Below are 26,034 nucleotides of genomic sequence, written 5' to 3'. Positions count from 1 at the left end.
TCCAGGTGTGCAAAGGACCCCCCCAACATGAAGAAATCTGCCTGGGACTCTTTACTCTTGTCCTTACAGAACCTAGCCAAGCCCAGAAGGTAATATTCCCACCTATAACTCTGTGTCTACAAGTTCTTTCCAGATGTGATCTGGACCTGTGGAACTTACCTATTAGAGATAGGCTGGAGAGTTTCCTGCTTTGTGGCAGGCAAGGAAAAAAGACAGTCAAGCTTTTTTGCCCTCCTTCCTCTAAGCCTCCTATGTTTCTACCCCTTTGGTTTTTCATTACCTTCTTTCTGCCATCACCTTATTTTCTAACTACAGTTATTCTCCTGTTATTCTAATTTTTGTTTTATTTTATTTTTAAACCTTTTTAACTTCTGTGTATTGGCTCCTAGGTGGAAGAGTGGTAAAGGTGGGCAATGGGGTCAAGTGACTTGCCCAGGGTCACACAGCTGAGAAGTGTCTGAGGCCGGATTTGAACCTAGGATTTCCCCGTCTCGAGGCTTGACTCTCAATCCACTGAGCTACCCAGCTGCCCCCTCTCCTGTTATTCTAATTATTGGTCAGCATCTCAATCTAGACTCTAGTGCTAAAGAGAAATGAGGAGATTGCATAGAAGCCAAAAGGAACTGAGGAAACCATGGAGAAAGCTAGACCGAGACTGTTCAGGATAGAGAGCTGAGCAAAAACTCAGTAAGAGTTTAGGAAGTCAGGTAAAGGTTCTTACACAAAGGGAAACCCCAGTAGATTCAATCTCTCACCAGGGAAGTTTAAGAAAAATCATGCTTAAATTGCAGGAGGGCAGGGTTTAGATGAGACATCACATGAGTATAGGGTGATGAGGAAGAGCATTGAACTGGAATATTTTATAACTGATTCTCAACTCTGGGATTGTTTAGGTGGAATGCTTGGGAGGCACCGAAGTAGATAAAATGACCCATCAGTGTGCCTCGCCTATAATTTCCCAGTAAAATGTCAGCTTTTCCCTCCCCATATTTTTCTGTCTTACTTTGTTTTCCAGGGTTTTACATACTTCATATCAGCAGAAAAGAGTTTAGAATAGGGGAGTTCAGTGGTGTCCTCCTTTCACCTTACTGGGTTCTTCCCAGAGCAAGAACCAATGGAAAATAATAAGAGCTAGCATTTATATAGCATTTTAATGTTTGCAAAACTTTACCATTCTCTAAGGTAGGTACTATTATTAACCCCATTTTGCAGATGAAGAAACAGAGGCAGGGAACAGAGAAGTGGCTTGCCCAGGGAAAATAAGGCAGGATTTGAATGCAAATCTTTCTGGCCCCAAGTTTAGCACTCTACCCACCATGGCACCTAGCTGTTAGGATTAGGGGCAAGGTGCCTGTGGACTCTGCAGACCTGAGTTAAGAGTTCAAAGGTGGGGGAAAGAAATAGATGTGTTTGTGGTATATTTAGAAGGGATGCCAGCTAAAGTAAAAGTAAAGTCTTGGGAGAGGGGAGATTATTGTTCAGCTCCTGACTCCCTTTGAGATCCCAGGTCCTGTCAGGCTGTTCGGTGGCTTGGATCTTATAGAGGTAAATTGCATTTCATTTCAATCCTAAATATGTCATCTGCAGTGACTTTCATAAGCCACGTCATGATCTAGTCAAGTTAGTCCCTTTCATTTTAAATACATTTTTAGCAAGCTAGAAGATGGGGGCGAGCACAGTCATAGTGTGGTAGAGATAGAATTAAGGTCTGGTTTTCTGTTGTGTTTCTTAAAATTGCAATTGACATCTAATTTAGTTATCTGTGCAATTAGTCTTTTGCCTATTGGAAAGTGAATAATTTTTTCAAAGCTGAGATGTGAATCATACAAGGTAATTGCAAATAAATAAGGCTTGTTAATGGGAATGCTACCAGCTTTTATGGCTGGCCCTGGCACATAGGAGCATGCAGAGTTGGCACCACAAATGCTTATCTAGTGCTCCAGCTTTCCCAAGAGACCAGCATGTGTCCCATCCCTTCAAAAGGAGCTGTTTCCATGGTACATCTAAAGAAACAAAGCCTCCAAGTAGTGGGGCAGATGGAACTATAGGTTGGACGGTAGGTTGGCAACAGAACAGGGATTCAGACTCAGACACCAAGGCTTTTTCATTGAGCCCTCTGCCTCCTGACTCTGTCTCTAAGCACAGCTCCAGATCTGACCTTTTTCTGGACATGGGGAAGTGGAGACTAAAGGGCAGTTGGAGGGGAATCTTTAGAGGAGGGAAGAAAACATAGGCAGAGCTGGGGGAGGGGTGCCGGAAGACAGGGTGACTCATTAGGGACCTTGAGCCACATCAGAGTTTGGTTGAAAAGTCAACATCTTATCCCTAGGGCTCTAGTTTTTTCCCCAGAAAGGGTGACTTTTTTTTTTTTTTTTAAGACATCCCCTCCTGCCACAGGTTTTTTTTTTTCCCCCTGTTTCTTTTTTCAGGGAGGTGGGGTGGGAAATGTTGCTTAAACATGACATTTCCTATAAATGATGGTGTTGGGCCGAAGATTAGGACTGAGGGGCTGTTTTCCAAGGGCTTATTTGGACTTAACTCTGTCTTTGGAATGTCAGTGAAACCTCAGGACTGATTTAAGAATCTGTTCTGTGAGTCGTCATTGGCTGGAAGTTTCATGAGAATGGTGACAGAGAAGAGAGAATCTTGAACTCTTTAAAAACCTGCTCCAAGAAAACAAGGGACTGAAGGCACCTTGGTCATTGCTGGCAGACAGAAGTCATGAGGCCCTGAGGCCAACATTCCAGGATGTACAAGCTAACTAAGGTAGAATTGAATAGCATGAGGGGTATGTGGCATCAGTAGTGGCACTCATCAGAGGGAAAAGAGACAGCAGTGATAAATAAGAGAATGGGGTAGGTTATAGGTATTTAGCATTCTAAATTTGAAGTTGCCCCTTGGTAATTTGGTCAATAATAATGATAATACTGTAGCACTTGAAGATTTACAAAGTGCTTTATAAGCTTTATCACATTTTATGCTCTCAACCCTGGGAGATGGATGCTATTATTATCCCCATTTTGCAAATGAGGAAACTGAGGCAGTGATTAAGTGACACCTACCCAAGATCACACAACCAGTAAGTATATGGGGCTGGGTTTGAACTCAGGTCTTCCAGGCTCCAGGAAGGCATCTAGGTGGCACAGTGAATAGAGCAATAGGGCTGGAGTCAGGAGGGCCTGAATTCGAACCCAGCCTTGAATACTTACTGACTTTGTGATCCTGGGCAGGACCATATAATCACTGTTTGCCTCAGTTTCCTTATCTGCAAAATGAGGATAATAGCATCTGTCTTTCAGAGTTGTGAGGATCAAATATGAAATATGCAAAGCATTTAGCACTATTCCTGACAACAAAACCTTGTTTATTATGTACCCCCTCTCCTTTCCCTTTCCTTCCCTTCCCTCTACATTCAGCACTCTATCCATTGTGCCACTTAGCTGTCTCCTGAAACATTTTTTACCCTCTGGTCTGTTTCTTGCCCTATATCCTACTTTAGTCCGACAGTGGTAGATGCTGCTAGGATTCAGGAACTCATAATGATGCTAAGAGGAGGTGGTATTCAGCTATATCATGATATTGTCACTGGAGATGAAGGCAGGTATGAGATTTCATGTGGAAGCCTCTTTTCATGGTGGGCCTCTTGGACGTTGCCCCAGAGCTTTTTTTTTATTTATTTAAGTTTAATTAATGAATTTAGAATATTTTTCCATGGTTATGTGATTCATGTTCTTTCCCTCACCTCCTCTCACTGCCTTCCCGTAGCCAATGACAAATTCCACTGGGTTTTACATATATCATTGGTCTAGACCAGTGATGGGCAAACTATGGCCTGCAGGCCAGATGCAGCCCCCTAAAATATTCTATCTGGCTGCTTGACATTATTCCTAATCTGATGAATACAATGAGTAGGATACAATACAATGAAACTTCTAAAGTGTTGCCTTAGAAACAGACTGATAGATGAGCATTTCCTTTCCTTTGGCCCCCTCTTTAAAAAGTTTGTCCATCACTGGTCTAGACCTTTTTCCAAATTATTAATATTTGCAATAGAGTGATCATTTAGAGTCTACATCTCCAATCATATCCCCATTGAACCATGTGATCAAGCAGTTGTTTTTCTTCTGTGTTTCTGCTCCCATAGTTCTTTTTCTGGGTGTGGATAGCATTCTTTCTCATAAGCCCCTCAGAATTGTCCTGGGTCATTGCATTGCTGCTAGTAGAGAAGTCCATTATGTTCAGTTGTGCCACAGTATATCAGTGTCTGTACAACATTCTCCTGGTTCTGCTCCTTTCACTCTGCATCAATTCCTGGAGGTTGTTCCAGTTCACATGGAATTCCTCCAGTTCTTTATTCCTTTCAGCACAATAGTATTCCATCACCAACAGATACCACAATTTGTTCAACCATTCCCCAATTAAAGGGCATCTCCTCATTTTCCAATTTTTTGCTACCACAAAGAGTGCAGCTATTAATATTTTTGTACACATATTTTTCCTTATTATCTCTTTGGGGTATAAACCCAACAGTGGTATGGCTGTATCAAAGGGCAGGCAGTCTTTTAAAGCCCTTTGGGCATAGTTCCAAATTGCCATCCAGAATGGTTGGATCAATTCACAACTCCACCAGCAATGCATTAGTGTCCCAATTTTGCTACATTCCCTCCAACGTTTCCTTTGCTGTCATATTAGCCAACCCACTAGATGGGAGGTGGCACCTCAGAGTTGTTTTGATTTGCATTTCTCTAATTATAAGAGATTTAGAACACTTTTTCATGTGTGGAGAGCCTTTTAATTTGAGTAGAGGCTAGCGTCTATCCCTGGGGAAATAGCTTCTTGTCTCTTATCTGGAACTTTCAGGACACAAGGCCAAATTCAAGCCCTGAGTCAGTCACATCTATACTCTTCCTGTCACCCTTCTCCCCAAACTCCTTATTCTTCCTCCTTTTTTTGCCTGCTACCCTCCCACCCCACCCAAAGTTTTCCTTCTCTTCAAAACCTCTTTTTTTCTGTTTCTCTCTCAAGCCAACCAATGAGCTTAGCACACAGTTGTTAGGGTGACTGGAATCAGGAAGAGTGTGGTAGTCATCTTAGCCAGGGCCCATCAGATGCCAGTGGTTATAATTAAAAACCTGGAATCCTATTCCTTCTGCTGAGGCAAAATTCTCAGGGCAACACCAATCTGTCCTCTGAAACCCTTGAGAAAGAACCTGTCTCCTACCCTTGAATCACCGATCTCCCTGGCTTTGAGGATGTTTTGTATTCATTATCACCTGAGAGTCATTTATTACTTTTAGATGGGCAGAGCAAGGTTCCATCTCTGGGCAAGAACATCTCTTTCTCCAGCCAGACCCGTATTCTTTCTCTCCTCCTCATACATTCTCTTGTCTTGCTTCTGGCAAAGGGTGCTAAGATGGTTTCTCAGATGTTTATAGGTCAGCAACAACTGCCTCATGGTACCTTTTATCACTTTTTTTTTTTGCCTCATCCATAAACTCCCCATACTCCTGTTCTCTATATAAATAAATAGGTATAGGAAGGGGTCATGGTATAAAACAAATTTAAGGATCTCTAAGCTAAGACCATTCAGTATTTACTCAGAGTAGCTGAGGTGCAAGAGTCTGGGACGGAAAGAAATTTAGGAATCTCCAAGTATTTGATATTTGCTCTGATCAGCTGTGGTAGGGGTGGGGAGAAAAAAACTAGAATGATAGGATGGAGTTAATTGCTGAACCTCTGTTTCCTCTGAGAAAACTGAATGGAGCAGCTGGACTCAGCTGGGAGGAGGGATTGGGAAGAGCATGTAGCTGGGAATGTTTTGGAATAGAATAAAATAAGAATAGAATAGAATAGAATAGAATAGAATAGAATAGAATAGAATAGAATAGAATAGAATAGAATAGAATAGAATAGAATATGGCTAAAAAGACATTAATTCACTTACCCTTCCCTTTTCAATGCACTTTCTCCCCTGTGCTCTCACCAGCACTCAATTGTCAGCAGCCTCTTTTCCTTCCTTGCCAGATCTTTGTAGCCTTTCTTCTGACTAGTTGGGAAACTAGTGTTTATATCTTCCAATCTGAGTACCTTCTGTTGATCTGCTAACAGAAAACAGAAATATCTTTCTTACTCTTCCTGTGTGGCTAGGAGGTGGAGACAGGCTGGGTAGCTCAGTGGATTGAGAGCCAGGCCTAGAGATGGGAGGTCTTAGGTTCAAATCTGTCCTGAGACACTTCCCAGCTGTGTGACCCTGGGTCAGTCACTTGACCCCCATTGCCTACCCTTACCACTCTTCTGCCTTGGAGCCAATACACAGTATTGACTCCAAGATGGAAAGTAAGGGTTTTAAAAAAGAAGAAGAAGAAGAAGAAGAAGAAGGCCAGGAGGTGTTAGAAGTCCCCAGCTCTACACGTGAGGTTCTTGGGGGTGCAGTTCCTACAGATAGCACTCCCTAAACAGAGGGGCAGTAATTGATGTAGAGCCTAGGAACCAGTGAATCTTGAGATTCTAACCAAGAATGGACCTTACCCCAGTGGTTAAGTAGTGGGCTTTTTCTGAGATCCTTTCCCTGGTAGATAGTTAAAAATTGCCCATGTCACTGACATGGGGTTATGCTTCTCCTGGTAGCCTCTGTCTCTGTCCATCTCCCAGAACTTAATATATTTTGCCAAGTTGTCTCAATTCTTAGAAATCTTCATTGGGATCTTGTTTGTGCCCAGAGAATCTTAACAGTTCCCTCTGACCTTTGAGTAGCAGATGAGAAGCAGGTGACCCCTGCCTGGCTTCACTCAGCATCAAACAATGCATCATCTGAAAAGATCGTTGAGGGATGGGAATGGAGTTCAGTGCTGCCAGATTTCCTTTCTTCTTAGTGGCTAGCTTATTACTCCTCTCCCTTCCCCACATTAGAACCTCATTAAGCCTTTGGGTCCTATCTCTTACCCTATATGAAAAAGCAGGGAACAAACATAAAAGTAAAACTCTAGAATGGTTTTTGGCACTTGAGTACATGTGAGGAAGAATTGGGGGCTGGGCCTGGGAAGATAACGGATTTGCCTTCAGTTGTTTGATCCCTTCATCACTCATCATCCTTTCCCTCACTTCACAGTGTTACCGAGATTTGGCCCTAGTTAGTCGGGATGGCATGAACATCGTCCTCAACAAGATTAATCAAATCCTTATGGAGAAGTATTTAAAGCTGCAAGATACCTGTCGGACCCAGGTGAGGCTGAGAGGGAAAACCAGAAGGAAAAGCCAGAGGGAACTTTGTAGGGGAGGGGCATCCTGCTCTCCAAGGGGCCTGGGAAAGAGTTGGAAGGGCATAGCCCTCACCTAAACCATATGCTGAGATACATCAAGTTGGGCCTTGTTCACATCTTCTCAGGTTTTACCTTCTAATGATCATTTTCTCTCTCGCAGTTGGTGTGGTTGGTACGGGAATTGGTGAAAAGTGGGGTTCTAGGAGCTGATGGTGTTTGTATGACATTCATGAAGCAGATTGCAGGTGAGTCTTTGTAGGGTCCTGGAAGGAAAGGGGGAGGATGGAAGAAGCTTAAGAAAGTGGGAAAGTGGGAATAATTTGAGGAAGCCGCTGGAGAATCATTAGTACTAGCCTACATCTTTCTGATTGTAGGCATCTCTGTGGAGCTATGTAACATTACAATGTCATTTTAAAATCTCAGGGGAGAGACAGCTAGGTAGCACAGTGGATAGAGCACCAGGCCTGGAGTTGGAGAGAATCTGGGTTCAAATTTGGCCTCAGGCACTTCCTATCTTTGTGACCTTAGTCATGTTATTTAACCCTAATTGCCTAGCCCTTGCTGCTCTTCTATTTTAGGACTAAGATAGATGAGGGGTTGTTAAAAATATTAAAATATAAAATCTCAGGGAAGCTCCTAAATCTAGCTTCTGCCTCAATTCCCCTTCCTCTGCACTGTTCTGGGCCCTAAAGGGAGCTTTTTGTCCATTCAAGTCAACCTTCATGCAAGGATTTCCCTTAGTAGCCAGGACCAGGAGAATAGAAAGAGCAGGGGAATGTTGATCATGCTCTTGGTATTCCCACCACTTGGCAAACTCCCTTACCCTGTGTTTCTAATCCCTCCTGCCTAGCAGTTGTGACGTCTGATGGGAGCTAGCCAACAAGAGGACATGCCATGTCTCCATGGCACAAAACAGACCTTGACATTTAGGTTTATATATTGTTGTCAGCATCTGTGTCATCTACCTCAGCTCCCCAGGAACTAAGCAAGGCAAACCTTGTAGGCACTGTGATTGGAAAGGTCTCCCCCCGCCCCCCGGCATTCAACCATGTCTCCTAGGACGCATATGTAGGCTTTGTGTATAAAGTTGCACTTGTAGGTGATCCTATCATTTTCCCATTTTGACTTACATGCTTCCCATGTAGGCTCTTCTTTTATTATAATGGGTACTTTGAGTGTTTTCTGGGTGCCTTGACTTGTGTCAGTACAAAACTTTTTGTCGTTTTTTTAACCTTTACCTTCTGTCTTAGTATCAATTCTAAGACAGAAGGACAAGGGCTAGGCAAACAAAGAGTTAAGTAACTTGCCCAGGATCACACAGCTAGGAAGTGTCTGAGGTCAGATTTGAACCCAGGTTCTCTTGACTCCAGGCCTGACTCTCTACCCACTGTGCTACCTAGCTGCCTCCAATACAAAATTTTGGGGGTGGGGGGTGGGAGTGGCAGTGACAAGGCATGTAGTACCTGTGAGGTGGATATTTCTGTCCTATCTCTTGGCACTATTTCCTTTCTTAGTACCCTCAATCTCTGCCCATCAACCTTAAAATGTTAGCCTGGTTTTTCAGCATGCTCATCCTGCCCCAAGAAATGAATTGTACATCAGCCAGGAGACATTAGAAACCATGCTACTCAGAGACACATCATAGTGAGGCTAGACACATCTGAATCCCCCCAGTCTGCAGCTGGAACAAACTTCTTCTGCTGTCCTGTTTCTTATGAGCTGTCATATACTATTAATTCCTAACCTGTTCCTCACTTCACACCCCCCCACCCACCCACTCTCAGGCTGCTGCTTTCTTTTTCAAGGACCAAGTTCATTCCATTCTATCCTGAATAGGAAAATCTGTGGTTCCCAAGAGAATTCAGATCCCTCATTGGTTAACTCTCTGAGGCCAGTCAGAGCAGAGGGAGAACAGAGCATCTTAATTCCAGCACTCAGGAAGGAAATTATAGGATGATGATTCTGAGATATAGAGGAAGAGGTGAAGGAAAGGTTCACATTAGCTGAGTCACTGTCTCAATTTTGGGTGCTATTCTCTTTTTTTCTCTCTCCTTTCGGGGCAGGTGGAGATGTGACTGCCAAAAACATTTGGCTGGCAGAAAGTGTCCTGGAAATCCTGACAGAGCAGAGGTAGGGTCCATCCTGGAAGGGTTGGGAAGGGCCACAGCTGTGGGAGGTGCTGGGGGTAGGAAGAGGGAGCTTGTGGCTCCCATACCTGGAGGCTGAGGGGACTAGGAATTGGAGAATTAAGATGGGCTGGAGAAAAGGGAGAGACCAAGAAGAGGGACTGAGGGGTGGAGAAGGGAGTGGAGGGAGGCAATTGATAAGGTTAGCAACAGGGTTGAAAGGAACAGGGATTAGGGTACTTGCCAAAATACCCCTAAGTCCTGAGAAAACCAGTTTAATCTGATAAGGGTTTATTTTTGATACAAACCTCCTTGGAATGTTTATCTTTAGGTGGGAGGGGGAGGGAATTCAGTGGGTGCCAGCCATGGCACCAAGGCCTGGCAGGTACTGAGACATGCTTACCACCATCCCTGGAGGTCCCATGGCTCTCTCTGTAGCAGCATGTGAGAAATTCAGGAGTAAAAGAGTTGCCTCTCTCCCACCCCCCAAGATTCCCCAGGGCTATAAAACCCACATCCCTCACCTGCCCAGAAACAACTGTGATATTTTTGCAGGTTTATTTTTAAAGGTGGCCCTGGAGTAATAGGTAAAGAGCTGCCCTTGGAGCCTGGAAGATCTGGGTTCGAGGTTTAAAAGGTGGAAATTAGAAGGACAAATACCTTTTAAACCATCCTTTCCTAAGGAGAACTAGACTCCTGCAATAATGCCAGCAGCTCAATTAACAGGGAGATGTCAAACAGCTTCTTTTTTAAGTCAGATAAGGTTGTATGTCTTAGACCTGCAGTGCAGTGCCACCTAGTGACCGGACTCAGGGTGCAGTTGGCACCATGAACCTTCTAAGCTCCCAGCTTCTAGTTGGGCTGCTAAGAGGAGCCCTGGAAACTTATCTCACTGTAGATCCTGGCAGGTTCTCTCTTTTAAAAAACTCTTTCCTTGTGTCTTAAAATCAATACTAAGTATCGGTTCCAAGGCAGAAGAGTGGTAAGGACTAAGCAATTGGGGGTACCCAGAGATCATACAGCTAGGATATATCAGTATGAACAAGACCTCCCATCTCTAGGCCTGGCCACATTCTCTCTTGATTTTCACTCTGTCTGGGTCTCATCTCTTCTTTATAGTGGCTGTTTGTGTCTTTGGTTCTTATTTTGTTTGCTTCCCTAAGAGACATTCTTTTTTGATCGTCTTGGCCCCCAAATTAATTGTGCAGATCATAATACTAATGTAAAAACATCAGACAATTGCCCAACATTTTAACCATCCCTTTTTCCCTAATAAGATTTGTTGAGGGTCTGGTATCAAAGGTGACAGTTATATAAGTAAAGAACAGGTACCCCAGTGTCATTTGCTGGTATTTTCATGCTTCTTCAGGAGAAGACAAGAGCAGTTCCAATACATTTCTCTGCTATCAGCATGCTGCTTGATTGGATTAAACTTAATGCTCTATTTTCTGACAGGGTCACTAGATCTTTTTCAGTTTTCTGGTATTGGGGTTTAAGAGAGTCAGGACCCAAGGTCCCACCCAAAGAGTCTTCTACAAGATGTTGAAAGGAATTAGAGGGCTTTAATCTTCTCTCTGGCCCACTCTGACAAGAGTCTCCTGTCCTCCTGTTCTGTTCTCCCTTACTCAGTGTCCTAGCAAACAACCAACTCTTTCATTACGCCTTCTCCCCAGTGAAATGCCTTTACTCTTGGGAAATTGAGGCTTGGCCACCAAGATCATGTTCCTCTCTTTTCAGCTGGTGATTTAGGGCAGGTGACTCACTCAGTGTCTGAGGGTTTGGGGGGTGGGATTTTACAGTCAAGAGCAAGCTCTGCTTGGGATAGGGATGGTGGATAGGGACACTAGACTGGTATGGCATGCCCCAGGAACAAGGGGCACTGTCTATCTTCCGGAAGTCCCAGGATCAGGGGGCCCAGGGACCACTGCACCTTGTCCTAGTTGCATTTTAATTTAGCCATATAGTTATGGAGGAAATCAGGTGGGGATCCCTAAATAGGGTTAACACTGTTTCATCCCACACTACTTTTGTTCTGCATTCTTTCTGTCTTTAGGTTATAGGTATCTGGTAGCCCAACCTCAGTTTAGAACAGGGATGATATCTGAGCCCTCAAGCTCAATACTTCATAAAATGAATCCCAGAGCCACCTCATACTGCTAAGGCTCCCCCAAAGCACTGTTTCTATACCTTCTCCCATGCTCACATCTCAGGGGCCTTCATTCTTGCCCTCAGCAACATCAGCTGTCAATAGAGAGTCCTACTAGAGAAATAATTTGCAGGGGAAAGTAAGAGACTTGTCCCTTGAGAAACTTGTAATCTAGTTTGTGGGGCATGAAAATAACTCATGGTCATTTCAGAAGCAGCATATGATCTGCCATAAAACAGTGTGATTTTCCCCATTGTGGTTTCAATATATTGATATTCTTATTGGCATAAGAAATTAAATTAAAATTTGGGGGGTATTTTGTGGAAGCCATAGACACAGAAAAAGTTTAGAAACTAAGAATTGCATACTTTACCCAAACTTTACAAAAAGGTACGGTAAATACTCCATGAAAGAAAAAGAAAGAAAAATCAGACTTTTTCTCTGGTACAAAAGAAGGGCCAAAAAATTTGACGTGAATTTTCCAAATCTCAGGGGCACTGTATCTTGTGATATGGAAGGGATACTTGTAGTTACAGGCTAAGGAGGCCTGGTTTCCATCCAATACTTCACTGGATACCACACAGAATGAAAAGGAAGTCCTGTTACTATGTGTAGGGATTTGCAAAAGTGTGTGGTGCTGCCACCGATTTGGAGGGGGCAATCCCAGGAGCAAACTTGCTGTACTTCAGCTGTTGAGAGTGGACAAATCTGGACAGGGCCAAAATACCATTGTCCTTCTTGCTTCCCTGCAGAGAGTGGGTGTTGAAGAGCAACATTCTTATTGCCATGGCAGTCTACACCTACCTGAGGCTCATTGTAGACCACCATAGCACACCTCAACTCCAGGCTCTTCGTCAAAAGGAGGTAGACTTCTGCATCTCACTGCTCCGAGAGCGGGTAAGAGAGAGCTGCCAGCCCAGGAAAAGGTCTCTGGACATACAGGCACCCTGGCCCTCCTCCTCTCCCCAGTCTTCCCCCAGCCTTTACCCCATCTACAGGAAAAAAAGAGGGAGTCTTTAATGGGGAGTCTTTCCTAAGTAGAAGCTGGGAAGGACTTTTTCAGTAGCTAAAGTTACCTCTGAACCTCAGTCTCAAACTCCAACTTTTCTGTAGAAAAGTTCAAGAGCCAAGATCCAGGCACCAGCAACATTCATCCAACTTTCCCACCCTCCCTTCCTCTTTCCCTCCCTGGAACATGCTGTTCTTTCTTCCCTCTAGCAGGTAAACAATCTGTGTTCTCTTTCTTCTCCCCCCCCCCCCTTCCCCTTTCCCCCAAGTTCATGGACTGTTTCATGATTGGCCGGGACCTGGTGCGCCTCCTGCAGAACGTTGCTAGGATACCAGAGTTTGAGCTGCTATGGAAAGATATTGTCCATAACCCTCAAGCCTTGAGCCCCCAGTTCACAGGTAAATAGCTATTAAGACATGCTTTCACTGAAAGATGGAGAAGTTGATGAACTCATTGGTTAGAAATAGAGGGGTTGGGGTAGGAAGTAGGGAGGTTGATGGGTGGGAGGACCCCATCAATCAGGCGGGCAGCTCAGAAGAAACAAGTCTCTGTTCAAGGACAGCCAAGTTGTAAAGCCCCAAAAGAGGAAGAACAATTCATATGGGTAGGGGAGAGGGAAAAGACGGGGAAACACTCCTAAACTGAGGCTCTAGATGTACTAGTTTCTAATTTTGCCAAGGGGAAGACAGGGCAGAGAACTGTGATTACTCCTTTCCCAGCAAGTCTTTGGCTCAGGAGGTGAGCTCGTTGGCCTGTTCCCAGATTCCTTCTCTGGCCAGCAGGGGAATTGGGAGGTCAGCACGTGAGACTGAGTCAGTAGAGGGACTTGTCTTGGCAAAGCCTTCAAGGGGAGGAGGCCCCCTCCCTTTCAGTAATATTGTCTGTGATCCCAGGGGCTGAGAATGCCCAGCAGCCTCTTTTGGGGGAAGGAAGAGACTGTTTGCTTCTTCCAGATCAGATCAAACATAGACCTAACCTTGTCCCCTTCCCCTTCTAGTCTCCAGGGTCCTAGTTTACTCCCTGAACCATAGAAAAAGCCAAATAGGGGTTGGATTTTAGTTATTTCTTTCTCCCCTATCAGGTTATTATTCTGAGACCTAGGAAAGAGAAGAGGCAGGAATAGGAATACCAAGACTGTCCAAATAAATCCTTATTCCTAAATCTCTAATGCTGTAAGACCTGTGCTGGGAGCTGACCCTCCAAGAGGAGAGATAGAGTTGTCTCCTTTACTCTCTGACCAACCCAATGAAGCCTCAAACTGGGCTATAGAAGGGCCAGAGGGAGAAAATATTGGTGTTTGGGGGAGTTTCCTTACAGTGCATAATGATGCATAGATGTTGACCATGTTTCCCCAAATACATGCTCTTGACCTCTACCTCCCCCTCTCCCCACCCCCCCCCCCCCCCAGCCTCCTTAGAGTTGACACTTTGCTTTACCCTTTGGAATGTGCTGACTTTGCTTCACTCAAAGACAGCCAATCCCCAGTGGTCTTTGCTTAGGAATAGGAGAAGTAGGGGTGTGTAGAATGATGGGGAAAATCTTCCAATGGGAGTACAGGGTGTTTATACAGTCCCTTCTCTGGTCTAACTCTTTCTTAACAGGAAGGCTACTTGCCTTGGCCCAGACAACCAGTTTTCCTTCCATTTCCTTTGGCCCTTCCATTTCCCTGTGTTTGCTTCCTTTGGTGCAGGTGTCCTACAGCTCCTCCAGTCAAGAACATCTAGAAAGTTCCTGGCCTGCCGCCTCACCCCAGACATGGAGACTAAACTCCTTTTCATGACATCCCGGGTATGTTGACCTTTTTTGGTAGAGACCCCAACCCACTCAACCTTCTTCTGCAAGGCATCCATCAAACCCTGTCATGGCCTGGAATTGTGGGGCACAAAAGTCCTGACCAGAGGGGAGAAGACTTTGAAGGGTTTTGTCTCTTGGGAAAGAGGTGATGAGGCCTATTAACTAAGGCCTTCTGGATTGCCTGGATGAATGTGAATTCCCAAGCAGAATTTCACAGCTATCTAGGGACCCCGCTTATTTCCTTCTTTTCTTCCTTTCTACTTTCTATTGAGAGACCATTTTCTCCTATAGATAGGAGGCAAGAGGAATAGAGAATTTTGTTTTGTGCAAGGTTTTGGGGGATGATATGATTGATGGGTTTGCCCATTGCTTGGACACCATAGATATTTGAACATACTACACGATCATCTATACATGTACTGTTTTGCTGTACCCAATACAGGATAATAATTAATATTTTTTAAACCCTTACCTTCTATCTTAGAATCAATACTATGTATTGGTTCCAAGGTGGTAAGGGCTAGGCAATGGGAGTCAAGTGACTTGCCTAGGGTCACACACCTAGAAAGTGTCAGAGGCCAGATTTGAACCTATGACCTCCTGTCTTTAGGCCTGGCTCTCAATCCACTGAGCTACTTAGCTGCCCCCTACAGGATAAGAATTCTTAGCCACCTTTGGGTGTGTCCCCCAGGATCCCTTAGTGTATTTGGCTTTGACAAAGATAAATCAAAGAAAATGATGTTTGTGACAAAGGAGAAGCAGAGTCATAAAAAAATAGATAGTCAAGTATCAAGGGGGTATCTCAGGAGCTTATGCTTCTAAGCTTGACATAATTTCATATGATCCTCACAACAGTCCTGGGAGGTAGATAGTGTAAATTGGTTATCCCCATTTTACAGATAAGGAAACTGAGACATAAAAAAGTTATGGTACTTTCCCCAAGATCACCCACAAAATCTAAATTAGAAGGTATTTCAGGGGCCTCTCAGGCTAGTTCCTACTTAACCCAGAGCTCCTACTGGAGCTGCCACCTCCCATGGAAGCCCTTTCCCTTTAAGCGGCTCTAAGTGTTAAGATATATTTCCTTGATTAAATAAAAATTTTCCTTTCTATTCTTACCTGAATTGCTCCTAGTTCTTTATCCAGAGACCACAAAAAAATAGGCTGGGCCCTTTTCCTGTGGCAAACCTTTAGTACTTAAGATAGTATCATACCTTGCCTTCCCAAGTTTTCTTTCTTCTTCTTTTTTTAAACCCTTACATTCTATCTTAGAATTGATACTAATTATCAATTCTAAGATGGAGTGGTAATGCCTAGGCAATTAGGGTTAATTTGTCCTGGGGGAATGTGCCCAGGGTCATATAGCTAGAAAGTGGCTGAGGTCAGATTTAAACCCAAGTCCTTTGACTCGAGGCCTGGAGCTTTATTCACTATGCTACCCAACTACCCCCAAGTTATCTCTTTCAGGCTAAACACCCCAAGTTCCTTCAGTTCTTTATAAGGTATCTCTAGTCCCACTACTATAACAGAGATAGAACTCAAACACAAGTCTTTTGACTAACTCCATTGATTTTTTTTAATGTATTTATTTACTTATTTTAGAATATTTTTCCATGGTTACATGATTCATTTTCTTTCCCTCCCCTCCCCACCTTTGCCCCCACAGTCAGTGAACAATTCAGCTGGGCAACTCCATTGATTTTCGATCTGTTCTTTGCTGCCCAAAAAGTGCTTTATCTGTGGTGCCTGAATTATAACAAGTAATAAACGTGGCATCAGGTCAAAAGCAAAAAAGGATAAGTGCATCATTGGCATTTAGAGTGAAAGTAGAGAAACCCTTAAGGTGTAACTCGTTAGTTTCAGAAGGAGGAACATTTTTGATAACAGCCTGAATGATGAATTAAAAGGCTGTGAAAGCTAGCCAAGGATTTGGAGCTAGTCCTGAGCATATCCTGACTTGGGCTGCCCTTCGTCACCTGTGAACTTTGCCCTTTTCCTCTTCCCCCTCCCTAGGTACGGTTTGGCCAACAAAAACGATATCAGGACTGGTTCCAGAGGCAATACCTGTCCACCCCAGACAGTCAGTCTCTGCGCTGTGATCTTATCCGATATATCTGTGGGGTAGTCCACCCTTCCAATGAAGTGCTGAGTTCAGATATCTTGCCCCGTTGGGCCATCATAGGCTGGCTCCTGACCACATGCACGGTGAGGAGCTTGGGGGAAGGTGGGCTAGAATTAGTGTGGGATGACCAAGGTTGGGAAAGGTGAGTATCCATCTAACTTTCTGCTTGACTCATCAGCTTATTGGCCAAACTATCCATGTGTCAGTCTTGATCCCTTTGACCTCTCTGCTCTCCTTTGGTCCTCTTCCCTTCCGGTCTTCTATTTTTAACCTACTTCTCTTCAGCTCCCCACCCCCTTCCCCCATCCTTCCTCTTTGTTCTTTGTCACCTCTTGTGACCTTGTTCCACATTATTTTTTCGGTCATTCTCTGTCTCTGATCCCTCAGTCTTTTATCCCCAGATTCCTTCCTTTTACCTCTGGCACTCTGAACATCTGTTTGCCTTCACTCATTTCAGGTTCATTTGGGGGTAGAATGTCCTCACTTTTCTGCCATTCTCCCACAATACATCCCAATAATTTTTTGAGTAGTTTGACTTTCTCAAGTTGAATTCCCAGATTCATTTAATACTTCTTCCTAATGCTACCTCCTGTATCCAATATAGGAGTCACCTTCTCCAGGCTTTTCTCTTTGGGCTTCTTAGAACTTTAGCACCTGTCCTTATCTCTGCTGTCCTCCCCCTTCCTTTCCCCAAGCACGTGGTGTCCCTGTTGAGGGCCTTCTCCTTTCCAGCTTCCTCCTTGGGGCTCTTGATGTAAGAATAAGATCATGTTAACCTTGGGACTACTCTCCCAACCACCCTGACCTTTTTTGATAAGACCTCCCCACATCCTTCTTGAGAGTAGTCACTGCTCTTGGCCCCAAGGAATATGCTGACTACCAAGTTTCACCCAAAGACCCCTTGAGAGCAGGAGGCTTAGAGGTGTAGAATATGACTGGAAGAATCCATTGAAGGAAGCAAAAAGTGTGTACACAGTCCTTGGGGAATTCTAAGGTCAAGCTGCCCCTCATTTCACTGCCCAGGCACTGCTAAAGGAGGAGTGGTTTGAACAAGCTTGCTATGGGACTTGTTGAAGAACCCTTGGCAAATGGTCCTCAGCTCCCTGAGGCACCAAGATCTCAAGGAGCAGGTCCATAGACACTCATTTCTTACTACACATGTGTCCAAGTGTATGTCTGTGCACAAAGGCTCTCTTCTTTTTCCTGATATCCTGGGATCTAGGCCCTGATCCTAGATATCCTGTTTCTTACTGGTGAGTTGGGGAAGAGAGAGTCAGGCTTTCCCCCATTCTCTCCTCCAGTCCAATGTTGCTGCCTCCAATGCCAAACTGGCTCTATTTTACGACTGGCTCTTCTTTAGTCCAGACAAGGATAGCATCATGAACATAGGTATGTGCCTTGTTGTCCCAGTATGCATTGGGGGTGAGGGTGGGGGTGGGGGAGGAGGAAAGCTTCTCTAAGAACAATTCCCAGTTCCTTGTAATTTGTCAGCTCTCCCTTGACCCATTGTGAATGCTTTTAATTGGACTGAATTGTCATACCCTGCCTTCCTCCCTTTCCATCTCTCCAAAACAGCCTTGGACCCCAGGCCTGGGTAGGGAAAGTAAAGAGGAATAATATTGAGCCAGAAACAACTTTCCTTCTCCTGTCCCACCTCATTTCAACTCATATGCTAGGAAGAGGGGGAGGGAACTGGGGTGAAGTTGAGGAATTGGAGGGACTTTGGGACCTATCTTTGTCAAGTTTTATTTCTTCGGATGGTGAGCATTAGTTCAAGAAATTTAACCTGAAGGATTGCTGTCTCTTCTTGGGAAGAGAGCAGCCGGCATTGACTTGGGACTGGGATTGGGACCCTTTTTTCACCCTCTAATTCTCTAGAACCAGCCATATTGGTCATGCATCACTCCATGAAGCCCCACCCAGCCATCACTGCCACACTCCTGGACTTCATGTGCCGGGTAAGTGATTGGTTCTCCACTCTCCCCATTCCCTGAGAAAGAGAGAGTGTGTTCTTGCCTTTCTGATCCTTTTTCTTTCAGGGCCCCTTGAGCTGTCCAAAAAAAGGGAGGGGAAAAAAAGAGGGGCTTTGGGGTTTTCTTCCCAGGATGAATGAGCCCTTTCCCCACATAGTGAATTCCTCAAACAAATGTCCTCACTTTCCCAGCTGCCTTAGTTGGCTTTTCTCAACCCCAGGCTGAAGGGGTTAAGGACAAAGCTCCTTTAGAGAGTCCACCCCAAGAGCTTCTAAATGGGAGCTTTTCCATTTTCCATTCCATTATTAACTGGCAGCTTGACCAGGAGCCTGCTTTACTTTCCACAGCTATATTCTGGAAGTCAAACTTGCAAAATTTGAATCAGTGAGAATAGACCCTAAAAGTAGAGAAAGGAACCCTGGTTGGATAATCTGTCCCATTCTCTTGGAAGCAGAGGGCAAAATTGGATGAGAATCTTCGACATAGTCCTGTGCTTAAGTTATTTCCAATCTATTCTTTCCAACTAGATCATTCCCAACTTCTACCCCCCATTGGAAGGCCACGTCCGACAGGGTGTCTTCTCTTCTCTCAATCACATTGTGGAGAAGCGAGTCCTGGCGTAAGAGACTTGGTGACAAAATTGGGATTTGGAATGGGGAGGGCACTCCTCCTTTGACTCGGGTCACCAGCAGAACGGAATCACACAAAACATCCCCTTGGCTGCCAGAGCCCTATAAATGAAGGGCTAGAAGTTCCTGTTGCAGCTGCCTTTCACCCTGCAGTGGTGTAGAGAATAGAAGCTTTCCTTTCCCCAGCTGCTAGACTCATTGCCTGCTCTCCTCTAGATCCTGATCCCTGCGTTATGGTCATTGCTGCCAAGTCTAGACAGACCTTATTTATCTTTATGGTTTAATGTAGGGTTTGGGGATATTTTTATCTGTTTTTTTGGGGGGTAGATAAAGAGCTATCTTGATACGCTTGCCTTCACTCCTGTCCCATCAGGCACTTGGCTCCCCTGTTTGATAACCCTAAGCTGGATAAGGAGCTTCGTGCTATGTTGAGAGAGAAGTTTCCTGAGTTTTGCAGCTCACCCTCCCCACCTGTGGAAGGTATGGCCATCCCCTTCCTAAAAGAGATAAAAGGCCAGGTTATCCAGATTTCTCTTTAAGAGAAACTCTACTTTCTGGTTTTGATTAGGTTCTTTGCCCATGCTCCCATTATTCTTCCAACCATCTTTCCTCCCCTCCTTCTCTAGCAGTCCTGCTGTCTTGCTTTAGTTTCCTCTTTCTATTCACTTTCTGTGTGTCCCCTTGTCTTTTCCTTATTGAGCCTCTGTCTAGTATGTGTGCCTTTTCCCTTGTTAAGGATTAAAGCATGTCATGTTAGCATCTCCTCAGTTCAGTTTCCCCTTCCTCCCTGACCCTGCCAACAGAAGAGTGGCCACCTCCTAGGGAGTCTGCAGAACCTGATCTGAGACTCATACAGAGGGCATGGGTCCCCCTTGCCTCTAGTCTTTTGGGTGAAAGCATGCTTCACGGCAGTGTACATATGCTGCTTCTCGTTTGTTTCATGCTTCCTGCCTCCTTCCCCTTAAGAGCTCCTACCAAAACCTGAGCTGGACACCCAAGTATCATATTTCATGCTTGCCTTTTTCCTGGCAAAATCTCTTGCTACTTAACTCCCTTGACTTGTACCATTTGCCTGTGGGCCCTGATGGGATGAATAAAATAAAGTATCTTCTCAAGGATAATTGCAGCCTATTTGGTCAGACCCAGCCATCCCTTCTACTTACCCTGAGGATTTGTGGAGGACAGGGAGCCCATTAAGGGTCCCCAGAGAGCCTTGAAGACTCTTGAGATACTTTTTGTTTCCCACCCCCAAGTTAAAATTGAAGAGCCGGTTTCCATGGAGATGGATAATCATATGTCAGACAAGGATGACAATTGCTATGACAATGCTGAAGCAGCCTTCAGTGATGATGAAGAGGACCTCAACAGCAAAGGTACAGGATAGCAGTGTTTGCTATTCTTCATCCAGCTTCTCCTCAGGGCAAAAAAGAATAGTCACTGGGAGCCCTGCTCTCCCATCACCATTCCTCTGAAGAGTTCGTGTTGTTGCCCTCCTAAGCCCACTGTGCCAAGCAGAATGCTAGGCCCTGTGGAATAATAGAGGAGAAAAAGTAGACATAATTTCCACACAGGAGGTTTAGAGGAGGCAGAACTCCCAGGCAAAAAGTTCAGAGTGGTGTTTACTGTTATATTTTTAGTATCTCCAATGAATTAGCGCTTAGAGATACAGAAACAGGGAAGAGCAGCCTGACTTCAAGTGGTTTACATTCTATTGGAGGGAAATAGCATGCCCATTGAAAACTAAGTATTAAAAAAGGGGGAGATGGGAATGTAGAAGGGCAGCTAGGGTAGTACAGTGGATAGAGAACCAGACCTAGAGTGAGGAGGACGTAAGTTTAAATGTGGCCTCAGACACTTTCTATCTATGTGACCCTGAACAATTCACTTGACCCCAGTTGGCTATTACTCTTTTGCCTTAGAATTGATACTTAGTGTCAATTCTAAGGCAGAAGATGAGGGTTTAAAAGAAGGGAAAAAAAAGAAAATGAAGTCTAAAATATATACAAAGTAAATTTTAGGAGAGTATTAGGGGAGAGTGATTAGAATAGGCAAGCTTGAAGGAGATTCATTTGAGCTTTACCAGGGATTCTCCAAAGTGAAATGGGTCCATTCCAGGCATAGAGAGCAGCTTGTACAAAGACCCAGATGGAAACTTCTTTGTGAGGAGCAGCAAGAAGGCCAATTTGACTGAAGTATAATGTGTTTGAAGGAGAGTAATGCACAATAAGACTCAAAAAGTGGCCTACGGTTTTAAAGACCAAACTGGAGTTTATACTTTATCCTAGAGGCAAGAGAGAGTCACTGGAGAGTGATGGGTCAGATTTGTTTTGGTTAGCTGTATATGAGGAATGGTTTGGAGAGGGGAGCCAGGAGGAAGAGAGATCATTTGCAAATCCTCAAACATTGAGGAAAGGTAATGAGCAAGATGGAAGTCAGGAGGTGCTTGTCACTTGAGATTTCCCTTCCTCCTTTGTGGTTAGTACTTAGGTTTTTGAAGGATAGGAATTGACTTTCCCCATTTTCCTGCTTACCCCCACCCCCTAATATTTCTCCTACCAGGCAAGAAGAGAGAGTTTCGATTCCACCCCATCAAGGAGACAGTAGTGGAGGAGCCAATTGACATCACCCCTTACCTGGATCAATTGGATGAATCTCTGAAGGACAAAGTTCTTCTACTGCAAAAGGGGAGGTGGGTGCTGGAGCTCCTAGCCTGACCCTCAGGGTATGACTGGGAGGTGGCTCAGGGAGGGGGCTTGCAGCTCCAAGGTATGTATTTTATGGTGGAGAGGGTGAAGAGAGCATGCCAGGCCCCTTGGCAGTACCATCTGCAATCTAGTGACAATATTTGGAAATCAGAAGTCTCAGTCACTAGGCTTCCCCTTCCTTTCCCCAGTGTTTGAAGTGTCTTCAGAGAAGGACCCCTTTATGATTGACTCTAGGTTAAAGAGCTCTAAGGGACAAGGATCTCTGCTCAGAGTGTAATGAGCTCCTGTCTCCAACTATGACATATAAAGCTGTTTTGACTTCCATGTGTATGTGTGTGTGTGTGTGCGCGTTTCTCCATTGCTCTTCCCATTCTCTCTCATGTCCCTGGGTTTTTTTTATTTTTCTACTCTAGTGATACAGAGGCCCAGTGTGAAGTCATGCAGGAAATCGTGGACCAAGTCCTGGAGGTGAGTAGTTACTACCTTCCCCAGGATGGTTGTGGCCCCCTTCTCAGCATAGTGTCCCTCCCTCAAAGTCCATCCTCCAGAGCTGGCCTGCAGGCACATTCCTCACCCCCTGCCCTCAGCATACACTCTACTGCCTCCCTTACCCATATTCCTCCTATTCCTTTTTAGGCTCTAGGTTTCAGTAAAGTGGCCTTTAGATTCCTCCTAGGGCTATGGAGCCAATGAGAGGTGACATCTTCCTTCCCCCCCTTGTTTCTCCCTCAGGAGGACTTTGACTCAGAGCAGCTGTCTGTGCTGGCCTCCTGCCTACAAGAGCTATTCAAGGCCCACTTCCGAGGAGAGGTGCTACCTGAGGAGATCACAGAAGAGTAAGTTAGGCAGCCAGGCAGCAAGCCGCATTCCTTTCCCCTGGGCAGAGGGAGGCGTTGGAACCTCCAAACCTCTTACCGGAAGCATTCTGGCTTTGGAGTTGAGAGGAAAATGTTTGTTTTGCATCTCATTTGTTTAATCAAAAAGCATTTATTAATATTAAGTGTCTACTCTATTATGCTCAATATAGTTTTTAAGGTGGAAACTAAAATCTCATTCCAGTATTCCTATCCCTGAAATTTTTGTCAGATGAAGCTGACCTAGTCCAGAAAGGCAGCTGCTTGAGCCTGACCTCAGTAGCTGTCTTTTGACTCCCACTCTGACCGAGCTGATATCTTTGTTTTGAAGGACTGTGAATGGTCTCTTATAATATCACGGTTCCTTGATGGGAAGTGCTCTCCTCTCCCTCCCTCTCCAGAACATTTTGAGTCCTAATGAGCGAGACTCTAGGATAAAAGCGAAGTGAGACAGAAGGCTTGTCTCTGTAAAACTTCCACACAATCTGCCATTGCTGGCTTGGGGGATGAGTTAGTAAGAAGTTATATTTGTCCTATACTTACTCCCCAAACATTCTCTGACTCTTAATCTTACCTCTACAGGTCTCTGGAAGAATCTGTAGGGAAGCCCCTTTACCTAATATTTAGGTAAGTTTCCAGTTCTTAGGGGACTCTCCTCTGTCTGCCATCTCCTCCAGCTCTTACGTCAGCCCTGGAGGAAAGGAGGGGGCAGAAGGAATTGAGCATGTTCCCTGGAGCAGACCTCCAGACCCTTGGTAAGGGTAAGACACTCTGGAGAGTTTGTTCACCCTAGACCTACTTTCCCCTTTTTACCAGGAATTTGTGCCAGATGCAGGAGGACAATAGCAGCTTCTCTCTGCTTCTGGATCTCTTGTCTGAGCTCTACCAGAAACAGCCCAAGATTGGCTACCACCTGCTGTACTATCTGAGGGCCAGGTAGGTGGAGGAAGGCTGCTACCACCATGCCATAGGCCAGGGCCCTCCTGTCTCCCTCACTATCTCCTCTGTCATGCTCTAGTATCTCATAGCCGACAAAGGGAGGGAGGGTGGAAGCCCCAAAACCTTTGTCCTAGGCACTAATGAGGAGAGATGCAAGAAGAGACTTATTCCAGACTAAGGAAGGGAGGCCAGGCACAGGTATAAGGAAGAGATCCATTCAGAGGGGATTGAGCATAGGAGTGGGAAAAGCTTCAAGAGAGGGAAGACTGGACCAGGCCATTGTTTATGACTTTTGTGACCAACTAGATCAGGAATTGCCTGAGCTCGGGTGGGCAATGACAAGGGTCATTGAGCTCAATTCCAAATAATTTTACAGTAAAGCGGCTGCAGGGAAGATGAATCTCTATGAGTCATTTGCCCAGGCCACACAGTTGGGTGACCTTCACACCTGCCTGATGATGGACATGAAGGCCTGTCAGGAGGATGATGTTAGACTACTGTGCCACCTCACTCCTTCCATCTATACAGAGGTACTATCTGCCTGCCCCCATTGCCCCAAACCTCCATGTAAGAAGAATTTTCATGGCCCCTTGACTGCCCTTCTCTGTGTGATTTTCCTCTGCCCATTCCCTATCCCTCTAGTCTTTCTAGAGAGTTCCCCTATGCCACAAATATCTATCATCAGCCCCCACTACAGCTGTCTTTACTTACCCGTAGGTAACAGAAGTAGGGTGTAAAAGTGTCTTAAGTTACCAGTGCTGGGCTCAGGCTTCTCATCTCCCACCCTTTTGGAGTCAAGGTTATACCACGAGTTTGCATGCTTTTCTTTTTTGACCTTGTCCTGGGCCTCACCCTTGGATTCCATCTCATTGCCTGCCTTCCAGCCCCAAGAGTGGACAAAGTTGCCAATCTATGAGCTATGAACCTCGATGCAGGAGTTACATTTTTTCTAGCATACTTCTATTGGCCGAGTGCCTCCAATAGGCTAAGGAAGCCTCTGGGCTCATACAAAGTTTTGGGGAACTGGGATATGGAAAGAGTAGTGGTTCTTGGCCAAAGTTCCCTAGAATAGGGAAAAGGGCATAGGGTGTGGGGACCACAAGGGGAATGATAAGCTCAGCCAAGAATAAGGGTGGAGAGGCACCAGAGACACAAATAGATCACACCCTCCTTCCCAGATTCTAAGTAGAAGACTGACATCTTTAAAAGGTCCTTGTGTCTCTGCCCCACCCCAATCCACTGGCCCCTTGCCCTAGTCTGGAAATGAAGGGGACACAGTCAAAATTCGAATTCCTCCTTCCCCCATCTTTGGTCATTTTAGAGAAGGGGTGTTGCTGTGCTTCTCCTTAGACCTACACAGAAACACCCCAAGAAATGATATTCTTTCCTCCAGCCCTCAGCTTTACTTCTTATTTACCTGGCCTTTCCCCATCCTCACAGTGAGCTCCATAGTTTAGGTGCTCTCTGGATAAGATCCCCATTACTGGGAATGTTTCAAAAGGTCAAAATGTTTGTACCACTTGTACCAAAATGAAGAGTGGGAGAGAGTATCTCTGGCACCTAACTCTTCTTTTTCTTGTTTGTCCCAGTTTCCAGATGAAACCTTAAGAAGTGGGGAGCTCCTCAACATGATTGTGGCTGTGATTGACTCAGCCCAAGTAAGTATGGTTTTCCTGACTTCCTTGGGGTGAAACAGCCAATGGGAGGGAATGAAGACAAGGCTTACAGAGGCTCAATCGCCCTCGCTGTTAGCATCATCTGACGCCTCCATCCCCTCCTAGTGAAGAGTGTTGGAACTATTTCAGGGGTTTTGCCCCTCAGTGGGGATTGGTTTGGAGAAAGTTGGTTTTTATCTCTTCATATCACTTTCTGCAGCCTAAGGTCACAAAGAGGCAATATATTTGGACTCTTCTAGGCTTAGACTGGTGCTCCATCTATTAGCTAGCCCCTCCGAGAGCATTCTTCCTTTTATCTCTGACATCTACCAACTGTTCTGTCCACTCAACACTGTACCACCCCACTCTCCTACACTGGCCCAGACATGTTATAGGTAGTTCCAAGAGTTGGGTTCTCCAAGGGTGACTCCCCATTCCATTAATGAGTTTGGACATAGGCCACGTTTCCTAGGTAGTGTTTCTTTAACATCCTCAGTAGGGGGCCCTGCTTTTAGCTAGTCAGAGGCCAAAACAAGGTAACCTCAACGCTGCACATCCCTTCTTCCATCTCTCAATCAGTAGGCTCAGTGGTATCAAGTATGTCACTCAGTGGTATGATGTCACCAACCCAATTCTGCTGTTTTAAGAAGGTGATCAGTGGAAGGAAGAAAAAGATAGCAACAGCCACCTCCCCCCAATTTTCCCCAAATCAGCTTTCTTTCTATGCTCTTCATCATATTTCTTACTGTCTCATCAGTTATCACTACTTAACACTTCCTTTGCCATGAGCTCTTGCTTGCCCTCCTCCCTCCCAGTGTATCCC

At 45.0% G+C, this 26,034-nt stretch overlaps 1 protein-coding gene across 1 annotated transcript in view; it reads left to right on the top strand.

The window, feature by feature from the left end:
- INTS3 (integrator complex subunit 3) overlaps positions 1-26,034 on the top strand; it is a 40,179-nt gene that overhangs the window by 8,874 nt on the left and 5,271 nt on the right. Inside the window, exons 3-22 of the mRNA XM_044672476.1 lie at positions 6-89; positions 7,109-7,222; positions 7,420-7,504; positions 9,323-9,389; positions 12,284-12,428; positions 12,809-12,938; positions 14,231-14,328; positions 16,348-16,539; positions 17,758-17,845; positions 18,335-18,414; positions 18,957-19,048; positions 19,432-19,538; positions 20,312-20,431; positions 21,618-21,747; positions 22,177-22,231; positions 22,496-22,599; positions 23,200-23,244; positions 23,434-23,553; positions 23,933-24,086; positions 25,146-25,214. Coding sequence (XP_044528411.1) covers positions 6-89; positions 7,109-7,222; positions 7,420-7,504; positions 9,323-9,389; positions 12,284-12,428; positions 12,809-12,938; positions 14,231-14,328; positions 16,348-16,539; positions 17,758-17,845; positions 18,335-18,414; positions 18,957-19,048; positions 19,432-19,538; positions 20,312-20,431; positions 21,618-21,747; positions 22,177-22,231; positions 22,496-22,599; positions 23,200-23,244; positions 23,434-23,553; positions 23,933-24,086; positions 25,146-25,214 — 2,079 coding nt within the window. The remainder of the gene's footprint in view (positions 1-5; positions 90-7,108; positions 7,223-7,419; positions 7,505-9,322; positions 9,390-12,283; positions 12,429-12,808; positions 12,939-14,230; positions 14,329-16,347; positions 16,540-17,757; positions 17,846-18,334; positions 18,415-18,956; positions 19,049-19,431; positions 19,539-20,311; positions 20,432-21,617; positions 21,748-22,176; positions 22,232-22,495; positions 22,600-23,199; positions 23,245-23,433; positions 23,554-23,932; positions 24,087-25,145; positions 25,215-26,034) is intronic.

Source organism: Gracilinanus agilis, chromosome 4 (genome assembly GCF_016433145.1).
Source record: "Gracilinanus agilis isolate LMUSP501 chromosome 4, AgileGrace, whole genome shotgun sequence".
NCBI classification, from domain to species: Eukaryota; Metazoa; Chordata; class Mammalia; order Didelphimorphia; family Didelphidae; genus Gracilinanus; species Gracilinanus agilis.
The sequence above is the reverse complement of the archived record's forward strand: the minus strand, read 5'-3'. Positions and strand labels throughout refer to the sequence as shown.